This window comes from Haliaeetus albicilla, chromosome W (genome assembly GCF_947461875.1).
Source record: "Haliaeetus albicilla chromosome W, bHalAlb1.1, whole genome shotgun sequence".
NCBI classification, from domain to species: Eukaryota; Metazoa; Chordata; class Aves; order Accipitriformes; family Accipitridae; genus Haliaeetus; species Haliaeetus albicilla.
In genome coordinates, this window is record NC_091515.1 from 3880046 (window position 1) to 3899180 (window position 19135).

Consider the following 19135-nt stretch of genomic DNA (forward strand, 5'->3'; position numbering starts at 1 on the left):
CTCCGAGAATCTCTATACAAAGATCAAAATATAGAAATATAAAAATAAATATATACGTAAAGTATAAAAATATAAATATATAAAATATACAGATATACAAATATAAAAACATACACATATAAAAATATTAAAATAATTAAATGCTACATGTTTTAGTAATGACGTTACATGCCAGCATGCAATTAAAGCCCAAAATTGCCATCTCCCAGCTAAGACCCGGGTTGGGAAGCGTTGTCCCCACGGATGGAGCTGATGGGAAGGGGCCATCCCTTAGCCCTGAACCAGGAGCCACACGTTACACGAGCCTTGGCTCTTCCTGGCAGCCTTTATCTCCTCCAAGGGCCCGGCTTTGCGGGGTGTTGTCGCCGGAGATGAGGAAGAAGATGGGACATGGAAATGCTGATGAGAAGCCCTCAGAGGTGACAGGTCTCCTGCTCCTGGCTTTGAGCAATACTGAGACCCGGGGGCAGGATCCTGTCCCACCTCGGGGCTGGCACATCTTGCCCAGGGCTCCTCCAAGCTGCGGCAGTCCTCCATTTCCACTTATACAAATGAATATAGGCAATATTAGTTTCCTTTATTTTCTAGACGTATATCTCTATAATCTATTGAGTATACTTCTATTTTTCACTTAGCACAATGCTAAATGAGCATTTTGCCTCTCTTTCTAATATTTCAGTTTTATATTATCGGTTTTCAGAGGCTGTATTATACTAAAGGATTCTTAAAGCTAAAAGCAGACGTGAGAATAAAGCAACCAAAAAATAAAAATAAAAAACAGAACGGGCTTTTGAGCAGCAGAGTGCCCTGGATGAGCTTTGGGTCACCCAGGGAGCGCGTATAGCAGTCGATTTATGATATTGCTGCAGTCCCTGGCTTGTATCTGGGTTGTATCACCCACGTTCAGGCAGGCAGCGAGGTTATGACTCCTGCCTGCATCTGCCTACATCTGCCCACATATCTCCATCGCCCTGGTGCAGCGGTCATTACTCTGAGCCGGCAAAGCACCATCCTTCCCAAAACCAGAAGGTTTTTCACCCAGAAAGGGGCAAAGCTCAGCTCTCCCCAATCCCCCTTTTCTCCTGTTGCAGCCTCAGGTGCTCGCCGTGTGCCCGCGGGCAGCGCGGGGGGAAGCGGTCCTGTATCCGAATAGCATCTCCCAGGATCATTCTTTTATAAATGGGGCTTTTCATGGCAAGAAAGTAATGAATGAGTTTTAAGCATGCCCATAAATGCAATGTTTCGAGACGTCATCTGCAGAATACATTTATTTTCGGTGCCCTCCACCCTCCCCCCCCGCCCCGCCACAAACCCCAGTTTATTTTAACAATGCTGTAATTTTCTATCATAAAATGGGATTTTTTCTGTTTAACTCCATGCGGGCCGTTCAGCATTTGCATGTGTGTGTGCATGCACTGGTGACATTTGTCACCATCAGATGCTATTTTTAGGCCTGTTATTCTTGAGCACCCCACCCTTGGCTTGGGGAGGGGAAGGGGGGAGCACAGGAGGAGGGAGAGGAGGGAGGGGGAGGAAGGAAAACGTCAGCCTCAGCACACTTCCAGCCTCTGGCCATCAACCTCCCCTGGGGCATGGGAACCATAAGGTCATTTCTCAGGCTCGCTGAGCTCCGGAGCTGTCAAACCACCCTGCGAGTTAAAAAAATGCAAATGTATGCAAATGAATGGGCTGTTTCTCCCCCCCCCCCCCCCATTTAAATGACATGAATCACCTTCAGTTTTGCCAGCATCCTGTTATCGGCTTGCCTAAGTGCTTTGGTTAACAGAATCGCATCTCGAGAGGACCAGGAGGGGAAAAGAACAGAAAAGGAGTCCATTTCCACCAAAAGGAGCTGTACATCATTTTAGTTTACTCCCTGATCTCCTAATTCTGTTTTTTCGTGCTTTCTCGCTGCTGAGTGAATAATCCACAAATTAGGGAGGATGGAGTTTAGTGTCCGGAAAAAACCTCCATAAAAACAATTGTCAGGGTAGTCTAATATTGTGCTTTTCTGATCTTTTGCACTTCGGGTGATCTGGCAATAAAAGATCAAAATAGATTAGTAGGAAAACACGTTCCTTCGTGCAAGGAGCTCCTTTAACACTAATGCTCCTTCAAAGCAAAAATAAATGAGTTCAAGATAAATACAGCAATGGAAATTTAATTGCTCTTGCTTATTATTAAGGATACAAAGCCCTAAAAAGGAAGTTGTGTTTTCCTCCCTGGCTCAGGGGTTATTTATTATCTTACATTCCACTTGAAGAATACATTGGATTTACTTTCATTTATCAGCGATTTTCAAGGAAGATTTGATACGGAGCTGATCGGGCTGGTAGAGGAGCGTAGCTAGTTAACATGGTTAAGCGCAGCACACTGTAATGAATCAATTTGTTTCAGACAACAGGCATAATTAGCGTGGAGCTAACAGGCATACCACGGGATGCGGGGCTGGAGCATCGTCCCTCGGCCGAAAATGTCGGTGGCTGGACCTGAGGGGGGGTCGGAGGGGTCTAATTCCCCGTTCCCTTCCCCACCTCTGGACACGGAGAGGTGGCTGGAGAGGGCTTCCCGTGGTGGGGGTTGTCCTCCAGCCCCCCCCCAAGGTTTCACTAGCTCAGGGATGGCTTGTCCTCCATCCCGGCGTTGCTCCCATCAGGCTGGTGGTCCGTAACCCTTCGGCAGGGTGTTCTCCCTCTGTCTGGGTTGCACCGTCTTCCCAAGGCCTTCGCTTGCCGGCTCCCACGCAGCGAGTGTTTGGCAGCGCTGATTAGGTGTGGGGGAGATATCTGCAAGGTCTCGGCTGGAGATTGACCCTGCGGAGGGAGGAGAAGGGAGACGGCATTCCTCTTTCCATGGGAACGTTTGCTGCAGAGTCCGATCCCCTCTACGGCTCCCCAGCCTCCCCCAAGGGTCACTGGCTTGTCAACCAAGGTGAAGCAAGGATTTCCCTGGACAACCTCCATCAGATCGGGCTCTTTCCATCCCCAAAAGATGGAGGCAGGTGGTAGGGTGGGAGCTAGCCCCTCACCGTGAGGTGGACTAGGTCCCCACAGCTGGCGGGAAGGAAGTTTGGAGTCAGCGCGGCCAGAAACCAAGCAGGGAAGGACACCTGGGATATGGCTGTGGATCCCGGGAGAGATGTAGAGGTGGGGTGGGGTGGGATCGGGAACCTGCCAGAGGTGCAGAGGGTGGGATTGGGAACCTGCCTGATGGTCTCAGCCTTGCGAAAGGGGCCAAAGTGGGGCTGGAGTTTTACTTACATGTACCCTGGGCTTTCTCGGAGATTAACGGCTCGGCTGTGAACTGAGTGTCTACCTGTAGCGGGGCCACGAGCTGGGGCTCATGGAGGTGACACTGCATGAACACATGCTCTGTGTCCTGGGAGTTTCCAAGGGGTTAGTGTAGTCAAAGTTATTCTGGCTGTTTGATGTATTCTGTGTGTGATGGGATTAATGTATTCGTCGCCTGCTGGAGGAAGTCACTCTCCTTTCCTGGGATTTCTCATGTGGAAGGGCTGCTGGAGCCATGTGAAAGAGGAAACATCTTACAGATAAAAAAAATGGCAAAAAAATCAGGTTTTCCTTTTGGGTGTGGGCTTTTTGCTTCCGAATTTCCCTTTGAAGCTGAAGCTGCTCTAGCAGGGGAAGGTGTCTGCCAGATCAACAGGGCATTTGACACCATGCTAAAAAGTCCAAGCAGGATTGGGAATGGAGCAAGCTCAGCTCGTGGGTGAAGATAGCAGCCAGCCATCTGCCTCTGGCCAGGCCCTTGCTCCCTGGTTGTCTTTCTCTGAGCGTTCAGGTACGCTGTGACACACAACTCCTCGCTTGCCTCCTCCATTCCCAGATCCCTCGGGAAGACATCCCACATGCTGAGGTGACGTGGGACAGCTTCCAGGCATGAAGTAGCAGGAGGACACAGAACTGGAGACCTCCTGCCCCATAAGGAGGGCTCTCCTGCTGCAGCAAACAGCCACGACCAGCAGTCCCTCCTATTTGGGATGTCCAGTTGTACCAGTCCCAAAAACAATTGCGTAGAGGAGACGGGCGCTCCCTGGCTCATCTTCTTTAAGTGGTGTAGGTGCTGGCACTTGGCAGCATGCAGCAATGTAGCATCATCCTTTCCCCACATAGCTCCTGACAGGGAAAATCCAACGTGGGCCTGGAAAGATGTTGGCTCTGGGAGGATGTGGAAGAAACATGATGGGGTGGGAGTCATTACACAAGGTTCCTGGGGAAGGGATGGGAAAGAGAAGAGGGAGCTTGTGATGGTTACGAAAAGGAGAATAGGTAGGAACGGAGAAGAGATGGATGGAGACAAAGAAGGAGACAAAGTGATGTGGAGGGAAGCAGAGGTTAAATCACAGAGGACCTGGAAGGAGTTAAAAGTGACATGGAGATGCACTGGGGCAGTGCACAGAGGTCCAAGTGGGATAGGGGGAAGGAGGACATTGAGAGAAGGCAGGGTCATTTTGGTGTTACTGGTCGGGAACTCCCTGCTAATTCCCTACTGTCTGTGTTTTGTCCTAGGGCGCTAAATGAGAATATGGCCAATGGCATTGAGGATCTTATCGGGATCCCATTCCCGAACCACAGCAGTGAAGTCTTATGTGGTTTAAATGAGCAGCGGCATGATGGTCTCCTCTGCGATGTCATCCTCATTGTACAGGACCAGGAGTACCGGACCCATCGGTCCGTCCTTGCTGCCTGCAGCAAGTACTTCAAAAAACTCTTCACTACCGGCACTTTAACAGACCAGCCCTATGTTTACGAGATTGACTTTGTCAAGCCTGAAGCACTTTCTGCCATCCTCGAGTTTGCCTACACCTCAACCCTCACCATCACCACCTCAAATGTCAAGCACATCCTCAGCGCTGCCAAGATGCTGGAGATCCAGTGCATTATCAATGTATGCCTTGAAATCATGGAGCCCGACAGAGAGGCAGAAGAGGAAGATGACAAAGAGGACGAAGATGATGATGAAGACGAAGACGAAGATGAGGAGGAAGAGGAGGAGGAGGAAGAAGTGGAAGATTTTGTCAATCAGGAGAACCTAACCGATGTCCAAGAAGTAAGCTGTCACCAAAGCCCTTCTAAGTCTGATCTTACCGAAGAAGCATATACAGAAGCACCTAAAGACTTTCCAAATCACTACCCAGCCAATAACTCCTCTGGACACTTGGGTGTGATACGAGACTTCTCCATCGAGTCCTTGCTAAGGGAGAACTTGTACCCTAAAGCAAACATCCCAGAAAGGAGGCCAGCTCTCTCTCCTTTCGCCCCTACCTTCTTCCCCCATCTATGGAACGGTGATTTTAGCTCCTTCTCCCAGCTCGAGGAGCCACAAGTAGACAATGGCCCCTTGGATCTGGTGATCAAAAAGAGGAAGATCAAGGAAGAGGAGGAGAAGGAAGACCTGCCTCCGCCTCCTTTCCCTAATGACTTCTTCAAGGACATGTTTACCAACACCCCAGCAGCTCCCTTAGGGCATATTAAGGCAGAGACTGACTATAGCGCTTATCTCAATTTCCTAAGTGCTACCCAGTTTGGAGGAGTTTTTCCTCCGTGGCCCCTGGAGGAAGAGAGGAAGATAAAGCCCAAGGCATCCCAGCAATGTCCCATCTGTAACAAAGTCATCATGGGAGCCGGCAAACTGCCCAGGCACATGAGGACCCACACGGGAGAGAAGCCGTATATGTGCAATATCTGTGAAGTCCGCTTTACCAGGTGTGCATTGGTTACCTCTGCCATGCGTGGCTGCGTGGGGGGGGGTGGCTGGAGGGACCATGTCGTGACCCATGGCTGATTCCTAAGCTACACGTCTCTTTTTCTCCCCAAAAGTAGCAAAGAATGCAGGGCAAGATCTCTATCCCTTTGGAAAAAAAAGGGAGGAAGGGAGGGTGGAGGAAGAAAACAAACCTACTGATTTTGGTGGGTTTTGGATCACATCCACAACTCACTGGATCCATCCCCTCACTGGACAAAAGCTTAAATAAGTAACAGGATATTTTCAACCCCACCATAGTTCACCACAGTTGGACCAGAGGCAGCTGGAAAACAGATGGTCAAACAGCCAAGGAGGCTTCATCTCTAATGTGCTGGGACATGCGTTGAGTTGGGAGGGCCATTTAGCTGCGGGATGTAATTAGTTTGGGTTTGCACATTTTGGCATCTGTGTAGACCACAACCAAGTTGCACATGTTTAGACATGACAGTGTCTGGGCTTTCTGAGGCTGGAGCGGTCCTAATTATTATACGTTAGTAATGAGGTGGGTGTCAGTCCCTTTTCCCAGGTAACAAATGATAGGATGAGAGGGAACAGCCTCAAGTTGCACCAGGGGAGGTTTAGATTGGATGTTAGGAAAAATTTCTTCACCAAAAAGGTTGTCAAGCATTGGACCAGGCTGCCCAGGGAAGTGGCGGAGTCCCCATCCCTGGAGGTATTTAAGACATGTAGACGTGGCGCTTAGGGACGTGGTTTAGCGGTGGACGTGGCAGTGTTTGGTTAACGGTTGGATTCGATGATCTTAAAGGTCTTTTCCAACCTAAATGATTCTATGATTCATCGCCCCGAATGTTGGCCGCCCAAGAACCTGGCACCTCGACTCCGTCCGTGGTCAGTGGAAAGAGATCAGCACCCTCAGAGAGGTAGATGAGAAAGGGGTGAGCGAAGGTGTCATCCCTGACCACAAAGACAACTGGCGGGGCTTAGCTAAGGCAACGTAACTTTTAGGTATCTCAAGTTAGGTAAGACCAGCCCCAACATGGGCTGCTCCAAGGCAGGCATGACCAGCCAGATCCAGCCCTCGTACCAATTCCCAGCCTTTGCACCTTTCTTCACCCCAGCAGACCCCTCAACGGTAATAAATTGGAGCAGGCTACGCAAATCTAATGATACAGCTTGCAACCTTTGTCTGAAAAGCCGGGCAAATTTAATCGGTGAGCAGAGACAAATAGATTCCTGGACCTGCTCTTGCTGGGTATAATTAATATCTAATGAGTACAATCTTTACCATAATAATAAAGCTTTCTGACAAGAGCATGGTATTTCAGCTCCTGGCTGCGTGTGAGGGAGCGAGCCCTATTAGGCTGGAGCGAGGAAACCAGAGGAAAATAATATGCACAGTAGGCAAAGGCGAGCTCCTGACAATGGCCGGACACCTGGGGTGCTCCCGCATTCAGCCTGTCTTTTCTTCTCCCGTCCCTGTGATAATATTCAAGTGGAAGTTATGCAGATGATGAGGATTTGACCTGAAAATAAATTTCCATGCTCCCCTCCATTAACGCAGCAGACACCGTATTATAATGCGGGGAGCATCAAGCCTGGGGCGGGTGTATGTGACGTGAGCCGGCTCACCCTGTGTATTTGCAGGGGAAAGGCCACTGCCTGGTGCTAATTCCTGCCTGCAGGAATTTGGATCCGGCTCCTGCCGGTGCTGCATCCCCAGGTTAGCGCTGGGTCGTCACCTCCGGACGCGCAGGCTCTACTGGGAGGAGCGGGGTGGGTTCAGCCCCGGTGCGTGTGGCTGCATCCCGGGCTGGAGGAACCACCTGGCCAGTCCCATCCTCTGGTCCCCATCGCTCTCCAGGGTGTGATGCTGCGGATGTTAATTGCTGACGAGGAAATAGCTTGGCTTGACCTGTCACTGGCACCTTCCCTGTCATGGGAATAATAGAGCTGAGCCCTCCCAGAGGGCTCCCAAAGTTCCTTTACAAGCAAGGGCAGCGTTGTTGGCTTCATTTGGGGAAACTGAGGCACGGAGAGATGTTGGTACTGACTCACAGTCATTGCGAGGTCAGTAGGGGGGTTCAGGTGGGAATTCAGGTATCCTGACCCCTAATCCGGACAGATTAAATCAGCATCTTGGAGATTAAAAGCTCCAGGCAGAGATGGTCTAGCGTGGCCCATTACTAATGCAGGGTTAAACCCAGCAGCTTCTACATCCCCCCGTATGCTCAACAGCTTCTAAATACAAAGCACAGAGGTAGGAGGACTTTAACCCAAGAAAATAATCACAAAGAAAAGTGGGACTAGCCCAGCAGTGCAGTCTCCCATCATCATTCACGAAAATGAAGCTGTTCGTTTTGGTCACCCTGCACAGAGCTGAAGGCTGGAGAGTTTTTTCCTTCTTTAACACCCTGAGCGAAGTGGAAATTTCAGAACATCGGTTTATTTTTATATGTATTTGGAAGTATTTTGAATAGCATGCTGCTGTTTGGTTTTGTTTGGGGTTTTTTTAGCCGTCTTCAGCATTACTCTAATGTGAGAGCTCTCCTTTAGGGGAAAGTATTTAAGCAAAGTGGAGTGATTGAGATGTAGAAAGAGATTTCTGCCAGGATTTCCTGAACGCTGCCACTTGGATTACGTGTTTTGCTCTCGGGGGGAGTCTCATGCTTCCTGAAAGCATCGGACTCGCACCCACGGCAGTGAGGGTTGCCTTTGTCGGGGAGATGCAAGCCCACCCTGGGAATGAGGGTGCAGGAAAGCAGAGGTTCCCAAATGAGATTTCTAAATTAATCAGTCCTTTGCATTATTTCTGCGCTCAAGGAACTGTGGAGGAGCAAATTTACTGGGGAAAACAGAGAAAATTTATTTTCCTGGGTGGGGAGTCCCTCAACCTCCCCATCAGATCCATTCCCCTTCACATCAGTGGGATCCCGCATCCCATGGCAAGGACCCCACATCCACCTGGATCTGCCACTCCCGACTCCCACGGACATCTGATCGCAGGAAGCAGGACTTCATTTAATAGCTCATTAATTTTTTCCTTAAACAAAGGCTGCTCAGCTTCTAGTCTGCTGTTTTACCCTGCTAAAATGCTGGAGAAAACTGCAAATACTTCAGCTTTTCCACCAAGACAACCCCGGAGTGCTCAAGGAGAAACTGTTCCAACCAGAAAGGTTAACATTATTTGTTCCTATTATTTGTGTTGTGACAGCTCGCAGAGCCCTAATCGCTCTCCTAATGCAATTGCATTAAGGTTATTCACACACACGGAGCGCGGTTCTCCTTCGGAGAGCCTGCGAGCTGAGCTCCCATCTCGCAGAGCCTGTGTTTCCCATGCCGCATCCTCCCCTGGGCTCTTCACCGCAGCCGGAGCATCTCACCCGCCCAGCCTCTGAGCTTCTCCAGGTAGAGCCATAAAACCTCTCTTCCATCCCATGGAGATGCTGCCGGGGCAGGGATGATTGAGTTTCTGCCCGTCTGCTGCCGGAGATGGGTAATAGCCTGAAAAAAGCTTTGCCTGTATTTACATTATACAGTCCTGGCACGCTGCATGTTTATTAGGAAAAGCGATCCTGCTAGGTTAAACATTACATATATAGGTTTAAATTATATTATAGGTGGGGCTGGTAGCTCTGCTTTTTATTAACATTTCCCAACACTTGGCATTACGAGCCCCTGTGTTCATCTGCTTACGACTTCGCTGCGCATTATCCGTTTGGGATGAAATTTTCCAAGCTGCTTTGTCTGCTGCTGAGAACTGATTTCAGCCTTCTCGGGGGAAATGCCCCCTTGTTAAAATCGTGGGATGACAGCATCTTTGAAGATTGCAGAGTGGGAAGTTGCGATCTGGCCCTGGCCTTGGCATGGAGACCGAGAGATGCGGTTTTTTCTGTCTCCCTAAAAATCTGCATGAGTTGTAAACCTCACGCGAGCTCATTACAGCCTCCGTACAGGCAGGGAGCATCTCCACTGCCTGCGCTGCTGCTGCAGATGCAGGACCAGGCTGGGACCGGTTTCCCAAAGGCAATAAAGCGTCATCTGGTGAAGAAGTGATTCTCCTGCCAGGGATACTTCTCTGCATCCTTGATCCCGAGGGAATGGTTTGCAGGGATGCCCATCCCAGGGCTGCACTGCTCGCGGCGTGGCCGACACCGGCGTGCTGCCGGTCGTGCCACCGAAAACTATTTCAGGATGCACACAGGCAGGGTGGCAGAAATTAGTGCAAAGGCAGCACCTTGCAAGTTTTGAGGGCTTGACCTGCTAGCAAAAATAGATTTTGGGGGTGGTTTTTGGTTGGTTTTTTTTTTGCATGTTCACATACTTTATGACTCCGTATATTCTACATATTCTTCGCCACATTACTAACGTCTTGGAGGGATCATACTGAAAGCATTTCAGGAACCAATATGAATTCTCCCACTTTGCTGTTTACTTACTTGAACTCTGCTGGTGCAGCCTAAGCAGTGTGCTTGGCTCAGTTCAGCTACAATCCGCTTTGCTTTTTATAATCGTATGCCTTAGTTGTGATTTTTGTAGACTGCAGAAGGAAACACTTATTTATTGAAAAAAAAAAAAAAAAAGGATTGGACTGCCAGCTTGGGAAAATGTTCTTGGTTTTAGATGTTCCCTTAAAAAAAACAAAACAACTGTATTTGTAAATAAGTGCCATTGGGATGGGTATTATGCTGTTCCATGGCTGTATTTAAAAACCTTCTCCAAAATGTGTGTGAGGCTGGATGTGTGCTGGCCTTGGAAGACGTGGCAGGGAAGGACAGTGGGTGCAGAGCGCCCGGGCACTGCCTGCACCTCTGCCTGCACCTCTGCCTGCACCTCTGCCTGCACCTCTGCCTGCCTCACCCTGGGCGATGCTCCCGCTTCAAACGAAAGCTCCTGAGACACCCAGTGGTCAGTGCAAGGATAAAAGGAAAGGAAAATCAGCTCCAAGAGGGACTTTATTTAAGCAGTATTGCCCCACATTGCCAGGTTCTCAAAACTCAACTGATTTCCTTACTTGCAGGCAGGAGTACAGCTGTACTTATTTAGATATTCTCATACGTTTTTTGGTTTTATTCCAGAGGGTTTTTTCCTCCAATTTAGGCTGGCTTGAACTCCGGGATGGGCTGCAAACTCCTGATGTGGAGGGCTGGGTGTGTGCGATGTTTAGGTGCTGTCTCCCCAGGAAGGAGGAGGCGGACGCAAACGCCAGCCTGCGAGAGCATCCGTACATTGGGGGAAGCCCCAGGATGAGCTCCCCACCTTCCCATCGCCTTTCCCTCTCCTGATCCAAGGAGCAATCCCAACCGCAATCCCTGCCAGCCTGACCGAGCACCTTTTCTTTTGCAGGCAGGACAAGCTCAAAATCCACATGCGGAAGCACACGGGGGAGAGGCCGTACCTGTGCATCCACTGCAACGCTAAATTTGTGCACAACTACGACCTGAAGAACCACATGCGCATCCATACGGGCGTCCGGCCCTACCAGTGCGAGTTCTGCTACAAGAGCTTCACCCGTTCCGACCACCTCCACCGCCACATCAAACGCCAGAGCTGCCGGATCGCGCGACCCCGGCGAGGACGCAAGCCGGCGGCGTGGAGGGCGGCCGGCTTGCTCTTTGCTCCCGGTGGTCCACCAGTGGAGAAGAGCTTCGTGATGCCGCCAACGTTGGAGGAGATGAGCGGCCACCTCGGCGGCGCGGCCATGTGCCTTCCCGGCCCCAGCCCCAAGCACTTTTTAAGCGGGGCCAAGACCTCCTTCAGCCTGCAGGAGCTGGAGAGCCAGTTTGAAGAAACCCAGATGAAGCTCTTCAGGCGAGCCCAGCTGGACATGGAGAGGAACGCGGGCATCTTCGCCTTCGCCCTGGGCCATAACGAAAACCTCGCCGCCCAACCCTTCTTCCCCCTTCCCGATCCTTGGAGCACGGGCTTCAGCGGCTTGGCGGGGCTCGGCCACGTGGCTCCCATCTCGGAGGCGAGTAACTAAACCCGCGCCCGGTCCCACCGTGGGTCCGCTCCCTTCCCAACAGGGCGACCGGCTCCCTTGGGGTCCCCGCCTGCCCTTTCGCATCGTCTGGCTCCCCAGAAGCTCTTCGTCCCCTCGCCGCCATGGCCTACCGCGGGGCTTGGGGCACGAGGCCAACCCCGGGGCGAGCGGGTGGGTGGGCAGGGGCTGCGCCCCATGGCCACCGGCACTTTAGACTCTGCAATGCACTTGGCTTTGCGGCCACGAGGCATTTGCTGCCCGATCCAGCCGCCCACCGCTCGCGGCTCCGTCTGGGAAGGCCAGGCCAGGACTGCTGCTCTCTTCAACACTCCCGAAAAATGTCACTTGCCTTAGTCCAGGGCATGGCCATCACCATGAGATGGCTTTTCTGGGGGAGATGTTCCCCATTTTCCACCCGTGGGGCCTGCTGGACACTGAGAAGCTGTCCAGACTTGGTTTTGATATGTTACATTCCTTGGCCCTTTTGGTCAAAAGGACTTTTTTTTTTTTTTTTAATTAATTCCCATGTCTGGCAACAAAATTTATTCTACAAGGGATAAAGGGGAGGGTCAAACAGCCACGTTGGGAGGGAAGGATCCTGGCCGTTGCCATTCTCAGCGGTATATCAGATTTGCAGGGCTGGTGAAAGCCCTCCTGTGCAGGATGAGTTGGGACCCTAAAAAATTTAAAAAAAAAAGAGATAGAAAATCACCCAAGAGCAAAGCTGGGTGGAAAAGGGGTTTTTTACTTATTTTGGTTCTTTGGCTGTTTCAAAATTTCAGAAGGAGAACTAAAGCCTATTTGGAGTATTTTAACTTCAGTGCTTGAAAAGGTGAAGGAAAATTCTTGGAAAGATCAGAAATGTTTCGATTCTGAGCTTTTATTAAACCTTTGCTTTGCAAAAATAAATCATGTGGGAATTTTGAAATGAAAAAGTCGTTTCAAACCAAAGAGTCAGAATTCACCGCCGCTGACCATTCTGAAATGTCTGGGGTTTTGTCCTTAATTCCCCCTAATTCTTATATATATATTGATGACAAAAATTTACCAAACACTTGAATGTCCCCGAATCTGCAGTGTCGATGGGAAAAAATTGGGTGTGCAAATATCCCCGCTGCTTGTCTCAAGAGGTCTTTGTGGAAAAGAAATCCACTAAAGATATCTTGCAGATGAGATTGTCTACTTGCAAGCGAGCAAGCAGAAATACTATTTCTTCACCATTTGTTGGTTCAAAAGATGAGGCGGTAACTTATGATGGGGTTCTCCAAGCCGAAGGTCACCCATGGTGGCCAACAGGTCTGGGGTCCTCCCCAGCATCCCTGCAGACCCTGGCTTGGCCACCCCTATCTAATATTTCTTTTGAGGCCAAAAAAGTGGCAGATTGGCTGGAATCGCCCCGTCAGCCTCCTTCAGCCCCTAAAAAGATGAGCTACTCTCAAGGATAAAGGCTTTTGATGGCCATCTGCCTCCAAAAGTTCCTCTTAGACGTGGTGGGACCCCAGTTTCACCATCGACTGAGACGGCTTGCGGTGGGTGCCCCGGGAAGCTGGTTTTACGTGAAACCAGCACTTGAAAATGTAAATGTTACAAAATAGGGCTTTTTCTTTCTCTTTTTACTGTTACCTTTCAATGTCAGCAGAATCAAAAGGGAATGAGAGGACAGCGGCTTCATTCATTTTTTGGTTTGCCCATTGATGGTGCCGCTTTGAAGCAGTGGCTGGATGAGGGTCTCCCCACCGGAGCATGGCGGGGACACAAGGGGTCCAGGATCCATAGCCCCCATGATGGCACAGAGGACTTCTGCTCTGAGACCATCCATAGCAGAACGATCCCAAGGAACTGCCCAACGCTTCCTTCCTCCTCCAAAAAGAAATCCACAAAGACTCCGCGTGCAACAAGTCAATGGAGGAAAAAAAAAAAAAGAAAAAAAAAAAAAAGAAACTTCTTAGAACTGCATCAAACTTTTTTTTTTAATCCGTATCAACTTCTTACACAAGCAACGTTTTGCAGATGACTGGTTACTTCAGGTGTTTTTTTGTCTACGATTTGGAGTCATTGTAAAGTATCCAAAGATGCTGAGTACTGTATAATCTACAAGGACTTGAAGCAAGGTGGTTTTTCTGTCTCAATTTGTTTGTTGGGTTGGTTGGGGTTTTTTTTCCTATTTGTCTAGGGGGAAAAACCTTTGCAATTTTTCTATTTATAACTATTTTTATGTGATTGTTTTATGTACAAAACAAAGGAAAAAATCAAAAAAGGAGAGAGTAACACACACACACACACACACAAACAAATTTGCCTTAGTTACTCACGGGACAATCACCCTTAACTTTCATTGACGCTAGAAAGTGGATGGAAAAAAAGAGACTAGATCCTTTTATGTATTTATTAAACTATATTAACTGATGCTCTTAAATTATTAGCAGGACTTGGTTCTCTTGCCTGTGGCTATGCTGAGAAGGCTAAGCTGCTGCAGATGCTGAGCTGCCTCCCTCCTCGGGCCGGCACAGCCGTCCCCGTGGCCTCAGGTCTACGGATGTTTGCCGGACACACAAATTCGGTGCTTTCCAAAAGCACCTTTTGGAAAGCCAAAACAATCACGCATTAATTAAGCATCTAACTGGTACGGGCTCCAACCCGAGGGGGCCATTGGTGTTGCGATGCTGATGACGATTAACGAGTTAAGGCTGATTTTCCCGCGTTGCACTGGGTTGGGTTGGACAGAGCCGGGTGCTGGCGGTGATCACATTTTGGGGTGGGGAGGGAGGACTGGAGAAAAACCCTATTTCTTCCCATTTCGATGTTGTGCGGTGACTCCAGGCCACAGGTATCCAACACGGGAGTCCAGCTAAGCGTGGAGGTGCCTTCCCAGGGCTCTGATCCCCTTCCCCAGCCAGGATGGGTGTGATGAGCACCGAGCCTCAGGCTGGAAGGACGCGGGGCTCTCTCCCAGCTCACAGAGTGGTGGCTTCTTGTTCATCTTCTCACCACGGCTCCTAGGGCTCGGCTGCAGCAGGTACCGCTGAGCACTGGGCTGCATCACAAGAAGCGTGACCCGCAGGTCGAGAGACGGGATTCTGCCCCCCTGCTCTGCTCTGGTGAGAGCCCACCTGCACTACTGCGTCCAGCTCTGGGGTCCCCAACATGAGAAGGACATGGACATGTTGGAGCAGGTCCAGAGAAAGGTGATCAGAGGGCTGGAGCACCCCTCCTGTGAGGACAGGCTGAGAGAGTTGGGGTTGTTCAGCCTGGAGAAGAGAAGGCTCCGGGGAGACCTTATTGTGGCCTTCCAATGCTTAAAGGGGGCTTAGAAGAAAGATGGGGACAGAGTTTTTAGTAGGGCCTGTAGCGATGGGACAAGGGGTAATGGCTTTAAACTGAAAGAGGGGAGATTCAGACTAGATAGAAGGAAGAAACATTTTACAATGAGGGTGGTGAGACACTGGAGGAGGTTTTCCAGAGAGGCAGTAGATGCCCCATCCCTGGGAACATTCCAGGTCAGTTTGGACAGGGCTCTGAGCAACCTGATCTAGTGGAAGATGTCCCTGCTCATGGCAGGGGCTTGGACTAGATGACTCTTAAGGGTCCCTTCCAACCCAAACCATTCCATGATTCTGTGAACACAGCTGACACAAATGTGAGCCCTGTAATTCATGCTGCCACTATGGAGTTGCAGAATTCCCTTGTTATTTGTGAAAGAGGTGCAAAACCCTGGAAAACAGGTGCCAGGTATGAATGGTGGGACTCATCCCACATCATTCAGCCATTTGGAAGTAACAGGCACCCTGTGCACATTGAGACACGTACATGTTGACACTTTAATTTGGGGCATCCTAACCTGCAACATGATTTCCAGCCTTCCTCTGAAGCCATCCTGGCTCTGGAGGGAGGCAGGTACTACTGGAGGGTGATTCATCCCACCTACGCTGGACCTCCCAAGGGTGGGATGAATCACCTTCAACGGCACCTGTCTATCTACCAGCGTGGTTCGGAAAAATAGCTTGGACTAAACTGCTTTCCTCTCCCATAGCTACAGTGAGATAAGGTTAACCACGGGGAGGGATGTTCCCGTCACGGCAGCTCCCTCCTTTCTGCTCAGCTGATGGGGCAGTCCCTGGCAAAACCCTTCCCAGGAGGATGGGATGCTGGCACAGCCCAGGGACCATTCCCAGCTTGGTCGGCTTAACCTCTTCCCAGTCTGTTTTTACTGGGAATGTGATGGGAAACGAGGTCCAGTCCATCCTCCCAAGCCTGGGGACCAGGGACTTGGGCTCGTTGGTTGTACGCCCCACTGCAATCCCAGCAAAACATCCCGAGCCTTCACAGCCACCGGTTATTTTCCTTCCCTCACGCGCCCAAGGAGTGCTCCGGTGCTCGGGCAGGGGTCTGGATCTGTGGGCACAGTCCAAAAATGTGGCTGGAGAAGACGGAACTATCGATCCCCCTCCCAGGGCTGGTGGTTGGTTGTTGAGCATCTCACCTCTGCTCAGAGCCTGCAGGACCATGGCAGGGTCAGTGCATAATCAGCGTGTTTCTGAGCACAAAAAAATATGGAATTAAAATTAAGTGAATTCCTTTTTAGCTATTTAAATACGTTTTCAATTTTTTTTTTTAAATCTTGTGGCTTTTAACCCCATTTTATGCTCATATTCTGGTTTGCTTATCATGCCAAAAAAAAAAAAAAAAAGATTTGCAAGGGGAGGGTGAAAAATCTGAAAATTGCTCGGAGGAGCTGTGCGCTAATCAGACACATGGGAATCACAGAAAGAAACCAGCTTCAGTAAATGCTTGTTAGCAGCAACATATGGCTACACTCTTGCTCCTGAACAGCTGCTGTTATCTGCTAGATCATCCAGACCACAGTGGGGAAAACAGTGCCGGGATGCTGCTGCGTGCACAGCATTTGTTTGCACCAGGTGCTGCTGCAAAAGGAGCATCTCCTGCGGATGAGTGGCGTGGAGCTGGACGGGCAACTCCTTGCCCTTGGCTCAATACCCTTTGGTGAGCAGTGCAAGAACCTCTTCCTCCAGGAGACATGAAATACCAAAAAAATAAACAAAAAAAAAAAAAAAAAAAAGAAAGAAAGAGCCTGCACTTTGGGAAGCGAGAGGGTTTTCCATTTGGCACTTACCTGCAGAAAGTATAGGTTAATAATTTTTTAAAATACCCCCTAAAATGCTGTTGACCCGAATGTGTGGTCCTCAGCAGGTCTCCCAGTGACACCAGTGGGGCTGCAAACGCTGCCCCATCTGTGCTCTGCTCCTGCCCTGCCTGCAGCCCCAAGGGACCTGCTGTGCCCCTCATCCCAGGCATTTTCACACCCATTTTGGAGGGGATTAGTGCTTTATTTACAGTCTCAGTGCCCTGAAGCTGGAAGATTGTGTGGTTGCAGAGGAAAGTTTTAAGAGAGTAAATGAAGCAAGACCCCAACCATCTCATTTTAAGAAAACGTGTTTTGCAGCAGGTCGCTCATGGTTGGGTTTTTAGGGTCTGCCGTCGCCTTTTGGCACCTCTGAGAGTCTGCGCCTCCTTGGTCCGCATGTGACTTTCTTTCCGAGCCAAAAAAAAAAAGGGGAAGAAATGAGAAAAAGCCCTTCTTGTCAAAGATACACCTGCTCTCCCTGTGTAGCCCAAGCAAACGCAGCCCCATCCCACCTCCCAGCCCCACTCCGGGATCCCCGCCACCCCAACAGCAGAAGAGAAAATACCTGTGGCTTGGAAATGCCTTTTTTTTTTTCCCCTTGATTTCCTGTGTTGAACCGATGTTTTACATGACTTGCACTAATTGCTGTAGGGCAGGATACTGTTTAGGTTTCTTTGTTTCGGTCTCTTGTTTGGTTGCGACTCCTCTTGGCTAAGAAAACGGCAGTCCTATACACGTACCTGCTGCACATTTTACACGTCTGGAGAAAATAAACTATTACCTGAAGCAGTGAGTGGCTCATGTATCCTTAACGGTGCTGTGGGGCTGGGGGCTGGAGAAGTTGCGGCATTAAATGATGGTGAGCTGGGTGATGGACCACCTCGTGATGGCCCTCCAGGGTGACCGTTCATGTAGCATCTGAGCATCACCGTGAGGGTGTTTGGGCTGAGGAGCAACCCCTGGCGATGTCCAATACCCCAGCATGAAATCTGTCTGCAGGAAAAAAAAAACTAAAAAACAAAACCCACCCTAAGCACAGTTTGGGGTTTTTCCTCTCCATTTCTGCTCATTTGCTTTCTGCAGCTCCCTGGCATGCTCAAACTCGCACTGCCCTCGTGTGGTGGCCTGGTGACAGCTCTGCCACCGGAACGATGCTGGGGGACACTGGGGGTCTGGTACCCACATCTGGAGGTGTTTTGGGGGGTCTCGGTTACACCAGGACAGGCACGATCCTCCGTCACCTCCCGTTGCGCCCAGCCGCATCTACCTGCCAAGCAGAGGAAATACGAAGCTCAACCACGCCAAGTCGGAGTTTAACAGTTGGACTTGATGATCTTAAGGGTCTTTTCCAACAGAAATGATTCTATGATTCTGAGTCTTCTGCACCCCAGTTAACCACAACCAAATAATTAGGCCAGTGAGGCCAGGAACATCCCACTCACAACTGTCAGCGACCTCATGGGGACCCTAATTTTGAGGTTATTCCCTGCAGCCCAAGGGTGAGCCAGGACTGGACCCTCTGATGCCCAACACGGCCCCAGCTGATATTTCCCTCTTCCCGTCGTAGTACCACTAATAATATTGCCCCGTTCAGGTGAGCAGAGGGCCAAATATAAATCTTATGCAATTGTATAAAGCTCATTTCCTTAGGAATTGAGGCTAAAATCATAAATGCAAATACCAAGGAAGAAGCCAAACAGCAGTGCCAAGCTACAACCCCCTTTTATAATTGGAAGTTTTATTTTCTTTCTTTCTTCCTGCAGAGATGACACCAGCTGAGATGTCACAAATGTGATCGGGCTTCCTAATAGTTCATGCAGCACCTCGAGCCTCAGGGGTCATCTTGAATTCAGGCAGCCAATTTGCAGGCAAGCGATGCAAAGTGCTGGCTTGCTCAGACTAGGCAGGGGCTGAGGTTTTAAGGACAGACACTGGCTGTCAGCTAAACCCCTCCTCTGCTCTCGGGTAACCTCTGGTAAATCCTTATACCGATAGCTGTAAACCTGCCTGCCTTTAAGGCGTAGCTGTTTAACTCAGTTTCCATAGTAAACAGGACAGTGTTTTCTCGGTGGGACCAACCTCTGCAACATTAGCTGGAGTTTTGAATCATTTGGGAAATATTTAAGGCTTCGCCCTTGAGTTCTCAGAACCTGGGTTCTCATTTAAGCAGCTTTTAGGAGATGTTCCTGGCCCTCGCTGTTGCCAGGAGGTTTTGATGATAATCACTGAAAAATCAGTTGGAAATACAAAGTTCTCCCCAGGTGCTTTGCAGCCCACCAGCGTTC

At 49.8% G+C, this 19135-nt stretch overlaps 1 protein-coding gene across 2 annotated transcripts in view; it reads left to right on the forward strand.

Moving 5' to 3' along the window:
* The window catches only part of ZBTB7C (zinc finger and BTB domain containing 7C), a 162523-nt gene extending 144887 nt beyond the window's left edge, over positions 1 to 17636 (forward strand). For both annotated transcript variants that reach the window (XM_069774903.1, XM_069774904.1), the window contains 2 exons: positions 4530 to 5726; positions 11071 to 17636. In XM_069774903.1, the coding sequence (XP_069631004.1) occupies positions 4546 to 5726; positions 11071 to 11707 (1818 nt within the window). In that variant the 5' untranslated portion in view covers positions 4530 to 4545 and the 3' untranslated portion in view covers positions 11708 to 17636. The remainder of the gene's footprint in view (positions 1 to 4529; positions 5727 to 11070) is intronic.
* The last annotated feature ends 1499 nt before the right edge of the window (positions 17637 to 19135 follow it).